This window comes from Narcine bancroftii, chromosome 9, assembly GCF_036971445.1.
Source record: "Narcine bancroftii isolate sNarBan1 chromosome 9, sNarBan1.hap1, whole genome shotgun sequence".
Lineage (NCBI taxonomy): Eukaryota > Metazoa > Chordata > Chondrichthyes > Torpediniformes > Narcinidae > Narcine > Narcine bancroftii.
This window is the reverse complement of record NC_091477.1, coordinates 104,968,582-104,990,439: the sequence shown is the minus strand read 5'-3', so window position 1 is coordinate 104,990,439 and position 21,858 is coordinate 104,968,582. Positions and strand designations below refer to the sequence as shown.

Sequence of the window (21,858 nt, the reverse complement as noted above, 5' to 3'; positions counted from 1 at the left end):
ACATCACAAATGACATTTACTAAATTATCCTGGCCACAGTCTCTTCTCACTGCTAACTGACCATTCACCTCTAGGTTCAAAAAGAGTTACCTTTCAACAGCACTTGAGGACTTGAAGTTCCCTTGGTCTACTCTGACACGACAAAAGGACTGTATGCATAATTACAAAGTTACTTTTTTCCCACAAAGAAAACTGATTATTATCTCTCTATCTTCTGTGTTTATTGTCTAAGGTTCCTTTATTGTCATGCAATAATACAGAAAATGCAATATTACACAATTTACTTTTGCCTGCCTGGTGGCAAGCAAAGAGCTGCCAATAGTATTGCCCAGCGTCCCTTACAGTAAGAAAGAAAGAAGAGCAAAGAGAGTCCCTTCAGATACAATGAGTGTCTGTGGATTCGCTTCCAGTGCACACGCAGCCTCTCCAACTTCACAGATCCCTGTTCAACCCATTGGCAACCCAAACTCCTGATCCAAACCTCTGATGTGTTTAGGAAGCCTTCAGCGACCGAGGCCCTTCAGTGGCAATTCCGGAGGAAGCTAGAGACAGAGTTAGATGCATGCCAACTATGGCATGGAGTGCAGGCCGTTAAAGCCTACAGAGGGTGAACACCATAGATGACTGTGATGCTTCACTACCCATTGAGCTGAACTTCAACACCCACCTTGAGAAGGAGAACCCAACAGTGCCTATGAGAATCCCTGCAAAGGCTGAGGACCCTCTGATATCTGTCTCTCAGAGCATCATTCAAGAGGGTGAACCCTCACAAGGCATCAAGCTCTGATGAACTACCTGGCAGAACAATCTATGCCAACCAACTAATCAGAGTGTTCACTTTGCTGTAGTCAGAGGTTCCCTCCTACTTGAAAAGGGCATCAATCATCCCAGTACCCAAGAAGAACAGAATGAGCTGCCTCAGAGTATTGCCCAGTAGCACTAACATCTACTATGATGAAATGCTTTGAGAGGTTGCTCATAGCCAGAATTGAATCTAAGCAAAGATCTAGACCCACTGCAATTCGCCTTTTGTCACATAGGAAGACCACAGTCAATATGAATTAGAAATGTCTCCTCCTCACTATCAACAAAGATCCACCTCAAGGATGCATGCTTAGCCCACTGCTGTACTGACTATACATCCATGTGTGGCCAGGTACAATTCCAAAGCTATTTACAAATTTCCCAATAACGCAACAGTTGTCGGGAGAATCACAAATGAGGAAGCGTACAGGAGGTAGGTCGATCAGCTCGTTGAGTGGTGTCACACCAAGAAATTTGCACTCAACATTAGCAAAATGTTTTGTTTTACTTCAGGAGGTTATGGTACCTTACACAAGGACTCCTAAGTCCCTTTGCATCTCTTAATTCAAATAGTTTGCTCTTTTATTCCTTCTACCGAAATGCATGATTGTACACTTTCCAACATTGTCACTTCTTTGCCCATTCTAATCTATCCAAGTCTTTGCCCCGCCACCTATTTTTGTTTCATCTACAAACTTGGCCACAAAAGCATTTATTCCCCAATCCAAATCATTAACATACTACGTAAAAAGTGACCCAACACTGACTCACGTGGAACATCACTAGGCCACTTGAATAGGATCCCTAATTCCCACGTTCTGTTTCCTGCTAATCAGCCAATGCTCTTCCCATGCTGGTATCTCCTGTAGTTCCGTGGGCTCTCATTTTGTGAAGCAGCCTCATATGCAACATTGAGATCGCCTATCAATTTTCTAAATTCTGGAGTGCAGACTTGATCTGATAGGTATCAGATTCCAGTGTTCAGTTTGATCACCTTTGTTTCATTCTTTTAATTGTAAGTATATCCTACTTTCCGCAAATGGACCAGATACATGATCTCAAGTGTATACTAAACAGAGCACCATGTAATTACAGTAGCAGCTAATGGTTCCTTTGTTGCTTCATGCTGTTGCAGAAAAGTCCAGTGTATTGTTTGGTCTTATTGCCATGTTGTACAGGCATTGTAATTTTCAGTGATTCATGTATGAGAGCACGTAAGAGATTCCTCTGAAAGCTAGTACCTTTCACTCTCTCACAATTAAAAAAAAATCTATTTTGTAATTTTTTTCTATAAAGTAAATGGCTTTGAATTTTTCTGCATCCTATTCCATCTTAATTTTAAAAGACAATATCAATGAAATTATAATTTGGATGATTTAAAAAAAATAGTGAATATCCTAAAATATTCAACTACCGTGCTTTGGTTGGTTTTGTGTCCACTCGCTCACGAGGACAGTTGTGGCCTCTTGTAACATCCCCTCCAAGAGAAAGCGTCACCAACAGTGAAGCCATCCTTAACTACTGGTGTTCAGTGTGAGACATTTGGTACTTTGCACATTATTTGGTCTCATTTGATAAGATGTTGTTTTCTATTCTAGTATCACATTCCTGGTCTCACAAGTACAATAGGCAAGAAAAAAATACACTTTTCAACTGATTCCGACTGTGCATTTCAACAGAATAAGACTTTGCTTTTTTATCAACAGGCGAAATTCCCTGCTGAGCAGTCATGGTACAGAAACGTATGATGATGTTTTACACCAGACACTTGGATTTGCTAATCCATCAACAGTTGAATATTTATTAAGTAAACTTGGAATTAGTGAAATTGAATCACCATCACTGATGAGAGGACTGCAGAGGTGATATTTCATAATTCATATATTTTGAGACTGTTTCAAAGATGAAATGTGAGATGTAGCGCTCAATTTAGAATTGCAATATTTTTCAATTCAGTTGTTCGACCATTTCTTTCAATCTGACATCAGTGAAATATTTGTCTCCATCAGAAACTGAGGTCAGAAGTCCTATTTGTCACAAGCACTTTCTTAGATGAAGTATCACCTAAGGCACCACAAATGGGTGTTTGGGAGGGATGAGGCTGCATTGCTAGAAGCTTGATGGAAAAGAAATTTTGACAAAAATTAATTTTTGAATGGAATTTTATTAAATAGTGTCATGTTGGAGAATAACTTTAATTGCAATTGATGGGGTGAAGGAAAGTGAAAAATTTGGAAGCTAGAGGATAGTTGAGGCTGTCCAATTAGATTTTAATGGAGTTCAGAAAAGATTTTGCAGATATAAATAGAAAATGTGTTGAAGAGCATGGAGTCAGTGAAGATAGGGCAGAACATGAGTGATGAATTTTTAGGCAACTTGAAGTATGTGGATGATGATGAAACAAGGCCATGTTGAAGGCATTTGAATTTGGAGATGCCAGAGCAGCTGCTTAACTGTAAACAATTGAGAATAAAGTTAGATGCCAATGAAAAATATGATTAGAATTTAATGCTTCAAACATGAGTTTTCAGGTTTAAATGAGAAACCAAATCTCGACACAGTCCTTTCTCTCGTTTTCTGCTCTCATTATTTCCACAATGCCTCTGGGATCTGCAGAGGTATCATTTGAAGACTAATTTTAGCATTGTAATCGACATTAATCCCAAATACTGTATTAAATCCTTGTTTAATCTTCCCACCCAGCTTGCTTACAGGAGATAAACCTTTCAACCTATTTCCCATCCATCTCTGATCATGATCACTTGTCGCCATCACCACTCTGTGAGCATCTCCTTCCAAACTCTTTTCACTATGTATAGAAAAAGACTTTCCAACTTATGAGTTAATTGTGCTTAATTGGATTGATACTATTGAATGATAGGAACTTGATAGATGGGTGGTAACACCTTCACCAAATACACATCCCCTGAAATGAAACTTCTGCACCTTGTAATACCTTTTCCACCAGTTATACTTGAATTTTTCAAGTTGGCCATGTGAATCTCTTCCAAATCCTATTCCCTATTCTTGTGGCATTTATCCCATTGCATTACTTTAATCCAATTCCCTTGCCATTATCTGGTGTCCAACAAAGAACAGAAAACCCCTGGTATCCAGCACCTATGGGGATTGGTAGATGCCGGATAATTTTACTTTCTCGTTGCTTGAGATAGCATGTGGCGTGTATAGCAAACCAAAGGTAAAGCACGCCAATTTTAAAATTCTGTATTTTTTACCTATTTCCTTTTTTTTAGTCAGTTGCTTGAGGTTGCCTTTTGTTTGAATTCTGGATAACAGGTGTTTCAGTGTTGTTGACTTTCACAACATTCCCACTTTAACCTCAGTACTAAGCATTCATTCTCAGTGATTTTTAAATCCCCATACTACCCTCTGAGTTCATTAGCTGTTTTCCAACGTACATCCATGGTGAAATCTTTGCTTTTTGTCATTGAATGAGAGCTTGCTATTCCCATAGTTTTAATTGTATTACTTTTATTGTTCTTTCGCTTGCTCTCTACCAACAACTATTTTTTCCATACCAATTCCTTTTTCTTGTGCATCTGAGAGAAAGAACTCGCTCCTTATTTATAATTGTCGCAACATTCCTGCTCATTTCTACTTTCAGTATCTGATTCTTCTTAATGGCCATTGCTATTACCCATTCTGCTACTTTTTGCTCATTCCCCATCATTTCTCACAACACAGGAACACAAGAAAATAGCAGGAGCAGAAGCTTTGGAACATCAAGATTTTTAAATGTTACGTTTTCACTATTATAACTGCAATTTGTTTGGTGATCTGGGACATTAATGACTTCATTTGTGCTGTGGCCTTGAAAGCGAAACAGAAATTGTACATCATTTTGCTATTGACGATACTTGTTCCTGCAACAAAATGTAGATGTTGGAACACTCAAAATAATAGCAGAAAATGCTGGAAATATTCATTTTTAATTACTGATTTCCAGTATTTGCAGTTTATTGATTTTATTTTAAATGCTCTGCCTTCTGTTTGCCCTGAAGTCGAGACCATTGAATAGCCATGTAAAATGTTCAATTTAAATATTTTATCAGGTTGTTGAAAGTTTGTTCTTGTCCTGCCCAGACACTGCTACTACAGTATTTATGAACTCTGAAACAATTCTGTTCAGCTGATCTGAAAGTTGATAAATTTGTGACTGTTCATAGATTTTCAGTTAAATGTCTTAGAATAACAAAAAAGTTTAATGAATCTTTCCTTCCTTCAATAGCAAAAATTTCCTGGGAGATGACTATGCTGCTATCTTAAGGAAAAGACAGTCAACATCTTGGGCATTAAAGTGGTACGTATTTACAATTTGCTTAACTTAATCCAATTCTAAAGTGTTTAACTGTTCTCTGTTCTGTCTGCTCTCAAGGAAGGAAATCCAAAGCTTTTTCAAATTTTTTTTAATAGAATGCTCCATTTGGATGTAGCAATGGCGGATTAACTACCATCTGGGCCCTTAGGCTGAGCTTTAGTAAGGCCCCTCCTGACTTTGCCCCCCCCCACCTCAGGTGACGCAATCTACTCACATATTCTAAATTTATCCGCTGGGTACGTACTCTAGGTGTGCGTGTGTACACTGTTCTTGGCAATGGCAGGATAGAATTGATGGGCTGGGTGGCAATAGCCCATTAGAAAGGGATACATAAGGAGGGGTGCCTTGGTGCTGGGCCGGCTGCTGACATGGACCTCATCACTGGGCTCTGACACAGGGCAGTATTTGGGGCAGTTTGTCCAGTTCTTGTTTATCCCCTTGGCTTACATCAGCCACAGCTAGTCGCCCTGCCTATCAAGCATTTATAATGACCATTGCAATTTTCAAACTCTGGGTACAGTTTCTAGAGACTGTCATTCATAATTTAAACAACATGAATAATTCAAGTGAACACTTACTCTGCTCCCATGGCGTAGAGTCCAGGGTTAATTTAATCAGTTGTCCTTGACTTTTCCGTGAGCGACGCTGACACTGCAGGAGCTGAGCTCTGCTGCAGGAGGCAGACCTCAGACTCGAAAGGGGTTTTACAAATGCGAGCATTGATTGACAGGTAACATTTGGATCGGTGGAGCCAGAATTGATAGATGGGACTGAGACCCTGCTGCTATTGTGTGAACGCGGTATTTCTGCGACCACGAGGTTCAAGCCTTGATTGAGCAACTAGTACGACTATATCATATTACTATATATAATGTTGTACTCGTACTACATACAAAATAAAATATCGTAAAGACAAGTTATATGAATTAATCACAGACCTTTTTCTCCCATACTCGCAACATAAAAGCAAATTAGCACCTGTTTGGATCATGATAGGGGGACACGGCTATTTGTTAGTGATTTATCCATCACATCATGCTGCCCCAGATTATTTAATAGATGTATTCCCTTTGTATGGAAAGTGAGTGACTTGGGGCCCAGTTGGGGGATAGGTAGCTTTGGTGCCTGCTGCCGGCAGTGCCGGGTCATGTCGTGGGGGGCTCCTAAATTATTCTTTGTTATCCAGCTTACTGGAGATTATGGGCAGGATTCAAACCTCCCCCCCTCCCCACCCTCTCCAATCCTCCACTTTCCCACAAAATGATGAGATTTTTAACATCTCTCCGACCAAATGTTATGTTAAAAATCTAATTGTTTGGTGGTGGGAAGGTGGAGGACTGGAGAATGGGGGTTAAATTAAAGCAGCTCACCCAGAGCACCTGGAGGCAGTTAATGGCACTCTGGTCAGTCTGTTGGGCATCCACCAATCATGCAGTGGTGCCCACCAGAAAATATACAAAAGTTAAATACTGAAATATCTTGGGGGGGCTTGGGCCCCTTTACCCTCTGGGCCCCTAGGCTTCAGCCTACTCAGCGTAAGAAGTAATATTGCAATTATATTTAAAATATTGGATGTTTCTTCCAATGAGTAATTAAAAATCATCTGAGAGGAAGCATTTTTTTAATCTACTTTGTATTATCTTCAACATTTGTTCATAATTTTGTGAAGTTATTTATCTTAAAATCTATGCATTTGTCGTATTTTGGTAAAATGTTTTTATTTAAGGTTAAGGATTGCAGCTTTTAAATATTTGTTCCATTTTTGTGCTCTTTGGAGTGGAAGGTGGTTGAGCACAGGAAGGTTTTCTCAAACAGTACTTTCCTATCAATTACACAAAACTACCCAAGCACAAAGTTACCAATGGCCTTTGAAAACACTGTCCAATACTGCATCCCTTTGATGTACTCTCACTTTCGGTCGGTACATTTTTATGATTATTTGTGTGAGATTAAAATGTTGTCATGTGGTGAAGTTTTGAAGCATTTTTCAAGTTTATCATCCAATTGTGCGAGTACAGTCCCAATGAAAGTGTTTTCCAGTCCTCGGTGCAACACCCTACAAACACACATAACACACATACAGACCAACGAAACATATGCACAGAACGTATCAAGAATTATTTAAATAAATAAATATTATTACATCTAAAGTGAGTCAAGAAGGGTTTGCATGAGCAGTTCAGTTGTTCAACAATCTCACTGCCTATGGGAAGAAACTGCTTCTAGCTTAGTGGTTCTGGCTCTAATACTCATGTATCTCTTTTCTGATGCGAGTGGCTGGAAAATGCTGTGTGCAGGGCGGAAGAGTCCTCGCTGATTTTGCAACCCCTCCTTGGACAACAATCATGGTAAATCCCATCAATGAGGGGGGAGGGAGATGTCCTGTCCTGGAGGAGATGTAACTTTCTGCCATTGGAGAGGATTGTTAGGGACAGGGTTTGCTTAATTTTGAAAACCAGATCTATTAAGGATATTCATCATGGCTTTGTGCAGAAATGTTCACATGTTACAAATCTGAGAAGGTGATAAAGGTGATTGAGGGTGAAGTAGTGGATGTTGCCCACACAGACCTCTGTGAGGCATTTGACCAAGTTCTTTGTGGCAGGCTCATCCAGAAGATTAAGGCATATGGTATAGATGATGACACAAATATGATCAGACATCAGCCATCTGGCCCATCAAGCCTGATGATCTGGTCTTGGACTCTTCTCCACTTATCCACCTGTTCTCAATCACCCTTAATTCCATATTCATCAAAAATCTCAATTTACTGGAGTGTGTGATATCCATCCTGCCCAATCCTACCATTTAAATCCTAGCTCAATTTACTGGCTGAAAATCATCAATTTACTTTTGAAGGGATTCGAATCCATGGATCACTAACACGGAAATAAATTGGAACACTGAGGGAATCAAGAAGTAGGAAGATCATGAGGAAGATGATTTTACAGACCTCGAGTTTCTGGTTTCCTTATTGTGTATTGATAGAGCCCAATAACATTTTACACAGGATTGTTCTAAAAGAGAGTGGAATACAGTCAGCCTGCTTCAGCATATCATAAAAGTGAATTCTAATCCCCAGTAATGGAACTTTAAAATTATTCTTTTGCTATGATGTTTTTCATTCAATCCTCCTTGCATGAGTGTTGAACAAAATGCTGTTAATGCAATCTATCAGCACCTCTATTTGACTTGGAAAGAAGCAAGTTAATGCTCATCTGATTCAACATTGAATTGAATTTGTACTTATTTCCGACAGCGTCAAGACTGGAGTGGACCATTTTAAAGCAGGACAGTATGTAGATGCCATGAATGAGTACAACAAAGCTCTAGAGATTGACAACAATAACGTTGAAGCTCTTGTGGCTCGTGGTGCTCTGTAAGTATATGAGAGATTGGGGGTGCACTTAAATGGCCTTGCTGATCTTAACATCTAGATATTTTAAGAGTTTTAGATATAATCTATTCATGATCCATGGCAAAAAAAAATCTTACCCTAATGGTGTTGACCAAGAAATTCATGAAGTTTGAGCTCCTAAATCAGAATAACTCATAGAGTTGTGTAGGTGGCTTCAGTGGCTCTGTTTTAGAGAGATCGGGATTCTTATTGCTACTCAATGACCTCTGTTAGCACTGTGAACATGGGTATTAAATAATATTGGGCATTGCTGTGAAGTGGTGCTGCAGTCCACTTGTTCTAGGTTTCACTTGAATGGCCTCAGTTAAAGCACAGAATGCTGGAGGAACTCAGCAGGTCCAACAGTGTCTATAAGAGATAAAGATATATCACCGAAGTTTTGGGCTGGAGCCCTTTCTAGATAGGGTTTCCTGTGTTTTTACTCCAATCATAGTGTCTGCATACTATCTTGTTTCAGTTCACTACCTTCCATCAGATGAAAGGTAATGGTGAAATGCAGGAAGGGAAGAGAAATCACATTGTGGTTTGTCAGTAGTGTGCACAACTGTTATGAGCCCATAGGACCCCAAAACCCAGCAGCAATAGGAATTCACCAAGACAAATGGATACTTAAACAAAAGTTACTTTTAGTGATCTTTAAACATAAAAACAGGATCAAACTTTAACTTATTACTATTAACTTAATCCTCTTCTAATTCTTAGCACACATGTATGTGATGTGTAAAGAACTTTTCTTTAATTCACAGTCCAATCTCACTTCTCACTCCTCCAAGTTCACTGGTTGCAGGCAATTCTTATAATGTGCACAGAATTTAACATTTATTAATTTCACCAGGCTTTGGTGCTTGAAAGGTAATGTTTACCGCTCAGGAAGGTTCTTGTTGGCTTTCAGAGAGAGAGAGATTTGTTGCTTGTTGGTCATCCACAACTGATTCCTTCAGTATTCAGTGTCTGTCTGAAGAAACTTGCCCCATCAGGGTTTTCCAGATGATAACCTCTTTCTTTCAGTTCACCACAGAGTTCCTTTTTGTTTCCCTTATTTCAAGTGAAACATTATGCAGCCAGTCCTCTCATCTTGTATAGACTACAATGGGTTTGACCAGGCTGAACTCAGAACTTACAACATGTCTTCAAAATGTTTTTTTTCCACAAGCTTTCCAGCTTGTCCTGTTCCAGTTCCTGCTGCTGAACTGTAGAACTGAATTCTCTCTCTCTCTCTCTCTCTCTCTCTCTCTCTCTCTCTCTCTCTCTCTCTCTCTCTCTCTCTCTCTCTCTCTCTCGGAACAGCCAACTGCACTCAGACAGACTGTGGCTCTGGACCCAGTCTTCTGAGTTTGTTCATCTGTTGCTTTCCAAAACAATAATCCATTACTCCCCAGCATTTCCAATTACTTGTGAAGTCCTTATAGGCATTCTTCAAAGTTTTTGCTTGGAGCCTGAACTGTCTGTCTTGAGCAGAGCTCTGGTATTTTAAATGAGATCTGTTTTGAAGTGTTTGTGACCTACACTTAAAAAAAACCTGCCCCAATTTACCTCCTTTAAAACATATCAAATACAATATAAAATATAACATAATCTGTCACACAACAAAAACAGGAAATGCTGTAGATAATAGGTTAGGCAACGTTTGTGGGGAAAGAAATAGTGTTAATATTTCAGAGTGAAGACCCTTTACCAGAATTGAGGAAAAAGAGAAAATGTAAGTTGATACAGAGAGGGTAGAGGAGGGTTGGATAGCCTATCCTGTCATATTTTGGAATGTGAGCTGTGAGGCAGACACATGCAGTTTGTTAAAAAAGATATTAACAGGTAATGGAGGAAAATATGTTTAATGGAATAAAAGAATTGTTCTCTTTGGGGAGATTAAGACTGAGCTGTGTTGATTGGAATTTATAATGTTTGTGAGGTGATCTCATTGAGATTCAGAAAATCCTGAGAGAAATTGACAGTGATTGTTGAGAACATCTCCTAGCTCATAACTTTTGCTGGAAAGTCCAGAAGTCAATGACATAACCTTGGGGTAAGAGTTTGGCCATTTACTTTGTGGACTGTTGTGTTTTACTCACAGCTTACTTGCCAATCCACCACTGGATAATTTTTTGTTGTAGAGGGTTTCAAATATCTTGAATTCTCTTTGTGAGCTTTGGATGCTCAAGTTGAGGTAGTATATTCAAGTTGAAGTAGTATGGAGGACTGAGAGAACATGAATATCAGGCCACAGTGCTGCTTTAAGGCATCGGATCAACCACTGCAAAGCAGGCTTATTGGATCATTGGTTTACTCTTCCTGTGTCTTGTGTTAATGCATCTTACAATTTGGTTAATGTTCACTTCTTCAGGATTTAAGTTCCCCATCAATTTCCACAACTTATTTGTAAGTCAGAATTTATTCTCTTTTTACTTTAGCTATGCAACAAAAGGAAGTCTAAGCAAAGCCATTTCTGACTTTGACTTGGCTTTGGAAACCTGTCCAACCCACAGGAATGCAAAGAAATATCTCTGTCAAACCCTAGTGGAAAGAGGAGGCCAGTGAGTGTGAAATTACTTATTTCGTATTGAATGTTATGGTTGCTAAGTTTTGTGTTCCGTAAAGAGCTCCTATTACATTCACTGAACTAAAACCATGCATACTTTTTCAGGTGCGGAATGGGTTAAGGACGGTATGATTTTACTGCAATACAGACACCTAATTAGATTTTTAAAAAAAAGTAATATATTTTGTTTCTCCATTTGGTCTAGTATTCCAGTTTTTCATCATTTATAGTTAAGCAGCAGGAGTTCTGGCAATTGGCATGGATGGTTAGCGGTGAGCAATAAATGTTGGCCCATGCTGTGACTGAATACAAGAATTTAAAATAATTTTAATACACAAAATTGCTGTAGAAACTCAGCAGGTCCTGCAGCATCCATAGGATGCAAAGATATATTTCTGGCCTGAGCCCTTTAAGGTATGAGCTAAAAGCAGGTAGGTGTCTGAATAAAAAGAGGAGGGAGGAGGGAAGAAGGGGCAAGAAGAAGAGCATCGTCCAAGAGGTCGGTGGCCATGAGAGAAAAGCTGAAAATTTAATGGGAGAGTGGGTACTCTGTGAATGTAGTACTGGCAGAAAGGAGACAGCTTTAGGGAAAGAGAGAGACAAGGGGAGGGTGGCTGGAGGAAAGGAGACATGGGGATAAGGAATGGGGGGGGGGGGCGGGGGGGGCACCTTAATGGAAACTGGAGAAATCAGTGTTAATGCCATCTGGTTGGAGGATGCCCAGAAGGAATATGTTGTTCCTCTAATTTGTGGGTGGTCTCAGTTGGGCTGTGCACGAGAGCATGAAAAGACATTGGCATGTGAATGGGGTGGGGAATAGAAATAGATGGCCACTGGGAGATCCTCCTATCTTATTGCAGCAGACAGATCAAAGGTGCTCATGAAGCGATCTCCCAGTCTGTGTCCAGACTCCGATGTAGAGAACACACCAGATGTAGTAGATGACCGCTGCAGATTCACAAGTAAAGTATTGCTTCATCTCATTGCCCCACCAGCCTCCACATCAACATCATCCACCACCATTTTCATCACCTAATATGTGATCTCGCCACCAAACACATTTTCCTTTCTCCTCCTCTCTCTGCCTTCCACAGGGACCACTCCGACCATGACTCCTTGTCCACTCCTCCCTTCCCACCAATTGTTCCCCTTGGCATCTCCCCCTGTGACCTCTGGAAGTGGCAAACTTGAGCCAACACCTCCCGCCACCATTCGGCACCCTCCAACCAGCTGGCATTAACATAGACTTTTCTGGTTTTTGTTAGCCTCCATTTCCCCCCCCACTCCCATCTCTTCCCATCCCCTCTCCTTATTTCTCCTTTTCTTTAGCGTATGCTTTCTCTTTTTTCCCCTGTTTCCTTTCCTCCAGCTCTACATTCACAAAGCCACCCCCTCCCCCAATCAATTCTCACCTTTCCTCTCCTGTCCTCCTATTCATGTCCAATGATCACCCTTTGCTTGTTGGTCTGTGCTCCTTCCCTTGCCTTTCTTCCCTCTTCCCCAGCCTTTTTATTCGGGTGCCCATCTGCTTTTGCTCATGCATTGAAGAAGTCTCAGGCCTGAAACAATGGTTAGATATCTTTACCTCCTATGGAGGTAGTTCAGTCCTATCCTTAATACAAATGGATGCTGCAAGACCTGTTGAGTTCCACCAGAATTTATCTGTTTTTACTACAATCACAGCATCTGCTGACTTTCATGTTTCATCTCCTGAGAGGGAGGTGGAGAGATTGAGAATGAGGAGAGTATTTCTGAAGATGGACCAAGTGAATTTGAGGTCAGGATGGAAGTTGGCAGCCAAATGGATGAAGTTGATGAACTCATCCTGGGTGCGTGAAGCAGCATCAATGTAGTGGGGGAAGATTGAAGGAGCCTTATCTCTGTAGGCTTGTAGCATGGATTACTCCATGTGGCCAACAAAAAGGCAGGCATAATAGGGCTACCCTTTTGACTTGGAAAAGTGGAATGAGCCAAAGAAGAACTTGTTGAGGGTGAAAACAGTTCTGCCAGTCTGATGAAGGTGATGGTAAAGGAGGACTGGTTGGGCTATATTTAAATAATTTAATTATTCATATGATTTTTAATATCTTTGAAATTGGTCAGAGTATCGACAGTGTGGAGTTTAGCTTGCTGTCGTGTCTCTGAAGATCCTTGATATGCTCCCTGTCACTAAATCAGAAAGCATCTATTTTGTATTCACAAAATAAACTGATGATTTATTCTTAAAATATTTTAATATAGATTGGAAGAAGAAGAAAACTTGGTGAATGCTGAGAATTGCTACAAAAAGGCATTGGCTCTTGATGAAACTTTCAGTGAAGCTGAGGATGCTTTACAAAAGCTAAGAAAACACATGCAGGTGATTTACTTAGTTCAGTCCTATCCTTAATACAAATGGTTCTTATTCACTCAGAAAACACTTGGACATACTTACTACCTCAAACAAAACAAATAGCAGATTTGTGTGATAACCACATTATTGCATTTGGACATGCAGAAGTCTTTGATCTGCTATTTAATCAAGTCCTACCATTCTTAGCATTATTCATTGAAGGGTGTTTCCCATTTGTCAGAGAATAAAAATAACATTTTGGTCATTTCCTCTTGATCAATTTTCAGGTTTGTTTTTTTAAATGCTGAGTATTGTGCAATGGATTTTGAATAATACTAAATTGTTGTGTTAAATAAACATTTAACGTTTTAACATTTGAATTATGAAAGAAAATTTCTATTTGTGTAGAGAGATTGTTGATGTGGAATCAACAGATTGGCACTATTTTCATGTTGTTTACATTGACAAAATTGTTCATCTATTACTGACACAGACACAACATGAGTTGTACTTTCCTCATTATAAATCTCCTATACAATTCAACCAATGAATTGTTGCCGAGAAGCTGGAGGAACTAAATTTGAAGATATTTTTAAAAAGGAAGTTGAACTTAATATTATGATGAATTAAAATTTTAAGGAATTAAATGCATTGTCCAATTTTTAAAGTTTTTTTTCTCCAAATTAAATTACTTCCATTATAGTTTTCAAGTTTTCAGGTGTTTCTACACAAATTTTTGGAGATCTGACTGTCTATTTCGATAGATCTAGAAGAATCATGAATGAAAAGTTAGAGAATAGGTGAGAACAAAGAACCTGTTAGTGTTTGGAACAATCTGAAAAGTCTGGATTGTTTGAAGCAGGAGCATTCAAAGGATTTGGGGTGGGTGGGGTGGGGGGGGGGGAACTTATAAGAAGAAATTTTATCTAACATGATCAATATTACTGTGCATCTGTGTTTGGAAAGACAGATGCTTTCAATTTCACTTCAATGCTTTTCTTGAATTTAACTTTTGTGGAGGCATGGTTGGTGTAACGGGTTAGTGCAATGCCTTTACAGCACCAGGGGTTCGAATCCCACGCTGTCTGTAAGGAGTTTGTATGTTCTTCCCATGTCTGCATGGGTTTTCCCTGAGAGGTCTGGTTTCCTCCCTCTGTTAATTGGGTGTAAAAATTAGGTGACATGGACTCCTGGGCAGAAATGGCCTGTTTCTGTGCTCTATGTCTAAATTTAAAAATTGGAACTTTGAAGTTGGCAGGTTTTACATTGTTTTTGTTTTCTTATGAAGCATATTCAAAGTTCTGTGAAAACAATTTTAAATGTCATTGCTTAAAGGCAAAATTTTGAAGCTTGTGATATAATCAAATTAAATGCCTATTTTGCAACTGCAAATACGCTCTCTAAAACCAATATGTGTGTGTGAACGCATGTATGGTTAAGAGACAAAAACATACAAATGTTTCAAATAATTCAGCAGTATCAGTTTAAAATTTGAAGTGCTTGCTTTTGTATTAGACTTGAGACTAATATTTGTACAGTATATTGCATTCAATGATATATTGAAGGGTATTGTACTGTAGGAAAGGCAGCAACCATTTAGTGCACAACTGCATGAAGGAGCTTTGATAAACTAGATCACTTTATTTAATGATATTGATTGAGAGATCAGTGGGCCATTTCTAAGTTCATTCCAAGACAAATGTTTTCCATATGTTGCAAAGCCTTTTTAGTGTCATTTGCATATCTTTTTCTCTTTCCTACAGAAAACACATGAGCTGTTCTGTTAAGTTTAACATATAAATTACTGACAAGATGTATCAGATTTACACATTTTTGTATTTTTGCTAAAATCATTAAGGAATAATCTCCTCAACAAAATATTTAATATTTGACATAAATCATTGTGAGTTGGATAGTTTTGTGTTATTTGTAAGTTTTCTTGCATTACTGATTTTTGTTTTCCCTTGTTGTGTGCATTTTCTTTCTGGGGCAACGGCCTGCTGAAATTTATTACACACCACACCTGATCTGAACTGGATTCTGCTGCACAAAACTTGGTTTGTACTTTGGTCATTGGGGAACAACTGGTATGACACGGTGATTTTGGTTTGTTATCTGAAACACATTTGACAAATTCTACAAAATCTTTTAAATGTTCACGATTAAATTTGTGATGTTCCACAACTCTTGGTTTGTTTCTTTTGCTTGGTTTACTTTTCCATTATTTGAACTTGATTGATTTTGAATTTTTTTGTTATAAAATATTTTAACTTGTTTTCCTTTCTGTTTTTATGTGAACTGCTTTCTGCCCCTTTATTGTTAATCTGTTTCTTTAAAATTCATATTAATTATCAATTCTTTCGTTGAACCTAACATGTTGTTCTTGTGCTCCCCTGATTAACAACTCTATGCAATTTTATTACAATTTATATTATTGGATTAATGGTTTAATGAATGAAATTGTTGCTTATTGAAAATTAAATGCAATGTTGCTGAATTTCATGATGACTGGGTATAAAAGAAATCACTTGAAAAAAAAACAAAAGAAACTAGAGAAGAGGAGAAAAAAATCGAGGTGTCAAGTGCAGAGAAATTGCGTAAGCTGTTAAAAGAAGAAAAAAGGTAACTTCCTCAAAGTGTGTAGATTTTGCAGTTGTGCAGTACCCTTTGAGAAAATGAGAAGCTGAAGTTTCTCTGGAAAGGTAGAAAATATAAGATCTGTGAAAAAATTGCATTTTATTTTCTAATCACTGAATCTAGACTGTCTTTTATAGACTTAAATCTGTGCCAGGTACTAATGTTTACTAATTAGCAACCATGCCTTTAGTCTTCGAAGCCTTTGAGATTAAAATACATGACCTATTTTATAAGAAAATGAAATGGGATCAGGATTAGGCCATTCAATAGATCATGGCTGATCTGGCTGTGGATTCGATTTCTCCTACCTGCCTTTTCTTTATAACCCTAACTCCCCAGCTATGCAAATTTTAGTTACATCCAGAAAGGATCAATATGCTACTTGCTTGATTATTCCTTACTTTTAAAAGGGCTCTCACAATAAACTAGAAGCCAACTGAAAGATATGGAAGTGCACTTATTTAAAATCTGTACTTGTGCGTATCTTAATAGTACAGGACATATTTTACCCTCTACCAACAGCTTTGGGTATGTAAATCTTTTTTATTTTCCTCAAAATTGAGAATTATTCAAACATTTCTTTGTTGGTAAAATGTTCAATTAATTGAAATGATAATGATACCATGATTGTAAATTTGATAACTTTGGAAATAACATTTAACAGTTCAAACCCTATTCTCTAATGAGAGTGAATTGTTAAGTGGTTTGATGGGAACCTATTGTGCAATTATTCAGATGTACAGAATTCTTAATGAAACTCTTATTAGTTGCAGCTCATTCAAAAATTAATGGCTTAGGTTCTGAGTTAGCAAGATCTTGTATCATAATAATGTTTAAAATTTCTATATCATATAATTTTATGATGTGTACATTTCCCATCTAGAATGAAGAAAAAAAGAATGAGGTCAACATCATCATCTTCATCTGATTTACCTGAATCTTCATGGTCTAGTTCATCTTCATCTGAACGTTCTAAGAAACACAAATCAACAAAGAAGCGTCAAAGAAAACGATCAGGTTCCTCACGTAGTCAGAAGAGGCGTTTAAGTAAAAGTTCACGTGATGAAAAAATTCATCATTTGCACAGCAACAAAAATGAATGGTACACTCCTCCAGCTGACACTTCTGCTTCCTTTCTGAATCAGAAACAGGAAGTTGCAAAGTTGCTGGAAAAAAATGAAAATTCAATTGACCAGTGGTCAGAATTCATGGAGAAAAGAAGGTACTCTTCAATTTCTTCGTCTGTTGAAATTTTAGATCCTCTTGAAGGTAGGTCTGAAGATAACAGAAATTCTTTGTGTAGTTCAAAAATTCATGATAGTTTTTGTCAGGATGACAAAAGGCAAAAAGCAGACAAAGGCAGGGAAGTGTGTAACAAAAAATCAAATGATCAAGACAAATCTAGAAAGTGGAGTCAAGAAAATGAATTTGGTATTGAAAGCATTAGTAAAACGTGTGAAAAAGGCCACTTTGAGTCTTTATGGTCAGAATATTCATGTTGGACAGGTGGCAAGTATCAACATAAGAGGAAAGTTTCAGGGTTGGTTAATTCCAATATCAAAGATGAAGCATGTGATTTGAGGAAAAGTGAAGATCGAGGAAAGGACTATATTCTTGTAAATAGCCCCGAGGACTGGAAAGAAGAAAGTGTAAGTAGCCATTACAGGGAAGTCAAAAGAGAGAATTCCAAAGAGAACCCTCATGATCCTATCTCTGTAGCAGGAAAGGCAGTGAAAGGTATGCCTCAAAACCTGCTGGAGATATTCAACCAGATTGCAGAGTTTGAGAAAGGGAAGGAATGTGGGGGGGATTGTAAGCAGAATGACAAATAAGTAGGCATTGTGAAATGTTATTTTACAAACATTTCCAAAATTCACGTTGGAGCGAAAAGAAAGCACACCATTTGGAGAGGCAAATGCATCTTTTTAAAATAAGCTTTACTGATTTATTTGGATTACATAGTAATTGTTGGGGTCTTTCTTAATTATTGAGTGGCTTAATAATTTCTTTACATTTACTTTAACAACTAATGTAGTGATGACTAAGATGAGGATCGTGTTTTTCATATTTTTCTTTAAATTGGTTTCAAATCTAGTTTATTTGTATTGGGTAAATGTACTACAGAAAAAAAAGCACCAAGAGGGAGACAGATGGAGGAAACATTTTGAGTCAAGGGGCCCTTTTTCACAACCAAAGTTGCAAAGAAGTAGAGGGGGTGAAGCTTGCTTGTGCGAATGAGGCAGATCAGGTTTGTCAAAGCAACAATTTCTTGAAATTCAGAGTGGAGGCAGAAGGGGGAAAAGAAAGAAACAAATTCCAACAGTTTGAAATGAGGAAAAGGGTTCCTGAAATTGTTGTGTCCTGACGGTCATGGGTTTCATTTTAACAAAGGGAAAGATTTGGCTAAGAATTATATTACAGGATTTTTCTTATAGGATTATTAAGCATAATCCCATTCAACCTCTATTAAATGTGCACCCCTCTGGCTCCAATTTGCTTTTAAATATGAGTCTTTTTGGACCTATTGGTATTCAAGCAGGAAGGTAGGTAGGACAGGAGTTCATCATTAATAAATATTAAGGCAAATTTGGTAAGAGTTTGGGAGTTCAGGGGCATTTGAATTATTATCATTATGAAGAAATGGGATTCATTTTGGATTATGGGAATGGATTTCCCAGACTCATTCTTTATTTATGTTTGCCATATAAAACACAAGAAAGACATACTTAAAGCCTTGCAGAGTAAAATGAGAGGAATGAAGGGGAAAAGTGAAGAGAATTAAACAGCAATTTTCTTTTTATGCAGGTCAGTGTCTTTAAAAAAAAAAGGTGTTAACTTCCATTTCAGCACAGCACAGTTGGCATTGTGGTTAGCGCAATGCCTTTACAGCGCCAGCAATTGGAACTGGACCAGGGTTCGAGTCCCGTGCTGTCTGTAAGGAGTTTGTACGTTCTCCCTGTGTCTGTGTAGGTTTTCTGCAGAAGCTCTGGTTTCCTCCCGCCATTCAAAACGTACCAGGGGTTAATGGGGTGTAAATTGGGCAGCACAGACTCGTGGGCTGAAGTGCCCTGTTACCGTGCTGATTGTCTAAATTTAAATGTGCCTCTAATTTTGGTTCTGATATTGCACCTGCAACAGGCCCTGGTTTTGTACAATATTGCTGCATTCTGTGAAGTAAATCATTTGAAATTAGGAGTTGTCCTTTACTCAGAATAGACATATTTCAAAATACATCAGTCTTTGTGTTATTAGCATCACACTTGGCTTTGGATGGATTAACTTTATTGTCTTAAAATATTCTTGCATAATGCAGAATATATTGTGCCATGCTAAAGGTTTACTTTCAAACGTGGACTGTAATTAAAATAATTTGCACTGTGTGCTTATGATGGCAGTCATAAAAAGAAATAATCAAATCGTGTCTTTCTCTTTCATTTTATGAGAGTTTATTATTTTCAATTTTAAATCATAAAGTTGTATCATTTTAGTGCCACTTGGAATTGTATGGACCGCGAAGTTATTTAAAAAAGTGAAAATGCCATATTGAGCTGTCGTTGCATTTTTAAATAATGACTCCATGGAGAACTGTCCATTCGGTATATGATTAGAATCAGGTTTGTTATGAACATGTCATGAAATTTGTTTTGTTGCTGTAGTATACTGCAGATCAAGTTGCAAAAATTGCTATGAATCACAATTACGTAAATGCAAAATAAATAATTTGTGCAAAAAAAAAGAGAAAATGTTAGGGAATATCCATAGGTTCATTGTCCATTCAGAAATCTGATGGCAGAGAGGAAGAAGCTGTTTTGAAATGTACCTTCAGGCCCCTGTATCTCCTTCCTAATGGTAGCAGTGAGAAAAGGGCATGTCCTGGGTGGTGAGGGCCCTTGATGATGGATGCTGTTTTCTTGAGGCACTGCCTCTTAAAGATTTAAATTTAAATTTGGACATGCAGCACAGTAATCGGCCCATGAGCCCATGCCCCCAATTACATCCAATTGACTTGCAATCCCAGTATGTTTTGAAGGGTAGGTGGAAACTGGAAGAGTGTACAAAACTCCTTACAGTGCCAGTTTCAAACCCTGGTCGCTGTAACAACATTGAACTAACTGTGCTGCTCATTAATGGAGGGAAGACTAATGCCCATGATGGCACTGGCCAAATTTACAATCCTCTGTAGCCTATTCCTGTCCTGTGCATTGGCACCTCCATACCAGACAGTGATGCAACCAGTCAGAATGCTCTCCACAGTACTCCTGGAGAAATTTGCAAGAGTTTTTGGTGACAGACAAAGACTTCTTAATTGCATCAACATGATAGGTCTTCAGAGATGTCGACAACCAGAATCTGAAGTTTCTTGCCCTCTGCACTGCTGACCCTTCATTGAGGAATGGTTTGTGTTCTCCTGGCTTCCCTTTTCCAGAAGTCCACAATGAATTTCTTTGTTTTACTGGTGTTAACTGCAAGGTGGTTGTTGTGACACCACTCAACTAGCTGATCTATTTCACTCCTGTACGCTTCCTCATTGCCATGTGATTCTGCCAACAATCGTGTCATTGTTAATTGGTGGATGGGATTTGAATTGTGGCTTGCCACACAGTCGTGGGTACAGAGAGAGTAGAGTAGTGGGCAAAGCACGCATCCTTGAGGTATGCCTGTGTTGATTGTTAGTGAAGAGGAAATTTTATTACTGATCTGCACAGACTGTTGTCTTCTGATGAGAAAGTCAAGGATTCAATTGCAGAGAGAGGTACAGAGGCCCAGGTTTTGAAGCTAAAGTAGAAGCTAATTCTCCAAAAAGTAATTGTCTTTTAATTTTTCAGTTTGGACGTTGATAACAGAAAACCAAAGATGTGCAGATATCAAAAGATTGACAGAGCCAAGACAAATATAGTGTGAACTAAGTATTACTATTTAAGATCAAGTACATTCCCTTTTCTTTGTTCTCCAAGATGGAGAACTTGGCCCCCTCTTAAATGCAGCTACATTATTTGTCTCCCTGTGGTAAGAGCTCCACATTCAATCCACTCTCTTGCAATCATTTAACACTGTAATTTTGCAGACTTTCTTGTCGCCCCTTAATCTTTCCCCCCACCCCCCAGAGGAAAGTGATTCAGATCTAGCCTTGTTACTGCCCATCATTTCAGCTGACCCGAACTTCCTTGGCCCAGAATCAGACAGTGAACTCTTAGTGATGATCAGGTCTCAGGCAGTATGGATCAGAGTCTGTGCCTCCGGAACAATCATGACAGTTTTTGGCAGAATACAATGCTGGATGCAGGGCTGTGGTTTCTGTTAAAGATCTGAGTATTTTAAACAATTATATTTGTGTAAAATATCTAAAGTAAAACAATTAGAAAATGTAAAGTTAATTAATTGAAAAAAATCATTAAACAAAATAATCATAAGACATCAGAGCTGAAATAGGCTGTTCAGCCCATCAAGTCTGCCCTGCTATTTAATCATGAGCAGATTTACCTTCCCACTCAGCCCTGTTGCCTGCCTTCTCCCCATAATCTTTGATGCCCTGGAATCAAGAATCAATCAATCTCTGCCTTAAATACACCAAATGGCTGCCTCCACATCCTCCTGTGACAACCAATTCCACAGATTTACAACCCTCTGGCTAAAGAAATTTCCCCCACATCTCTGTTTGAAGCGGACACCTTCTTGTCCTACACTCTCCCACCATGGGAAACAACCTTTCAACATTCAAAATGTTTCAATGAGATCCCCTTCTCCTAAATTCCAATGAATACAGGCCAAGAGCTGTTAAACAATCCTCATGCGAT

The 21,858-nt window shown here is 38.5% G+C and overlaps 1 protein-coding gene across 6 annotated transcripts in view; it reads left to right on the top strand.

Annotated features, from left to right (window-relative positions):
* ttc14 (tetratricopeptide repeat domain 14) overlaps positions 1-19,479 on the top strand; it is a 29,950-nt gene extending 10,471 nt beyond the window's left edge. For 2 of the 6 annotated variants that reach the window (XM_069897132.1, XM_069897134.1), the window contains exons 6-12: positions 2,511-2,666; positions 5,054-5,125; positions 8,403-8,522; positions 10,967-11,089; positions 13,336-13,453; positions 15,948-16,048; positions 16,947-19,479. In XM_069897132.1, coding sequence (XP_069753233.1) covers positions 2,511-2,666; positions 5,054-5,125; positions 8,403-8,522; positions 10,967-11,089; positions 13,336-13,453; positions 15,948-16,048; positions 16,947-17,895 — 1,639 coding nt within the window. In that variant the 3' untranslated portion in view covers positions 17,896-19,479. Of the gene's footprint in view, positions 1-2,510; positions 2,667-5,053; positions 5,126-8,402; positions 8,523-10,966; positions 11,090-13,335; positions 13,454-14,190; positions 14,227-15,947; positions 16,049-16,946 lie in introns of those variants that run through there. The other 4 variants (XM_069897135.1, XM_069897133.1, XM_069897136.1 and 1 more) reach the window with 4 other exon arrangements.
* The last annotated feature ends 2,379 nt before the right edge of the window (positions 19,480-21,858 follow it).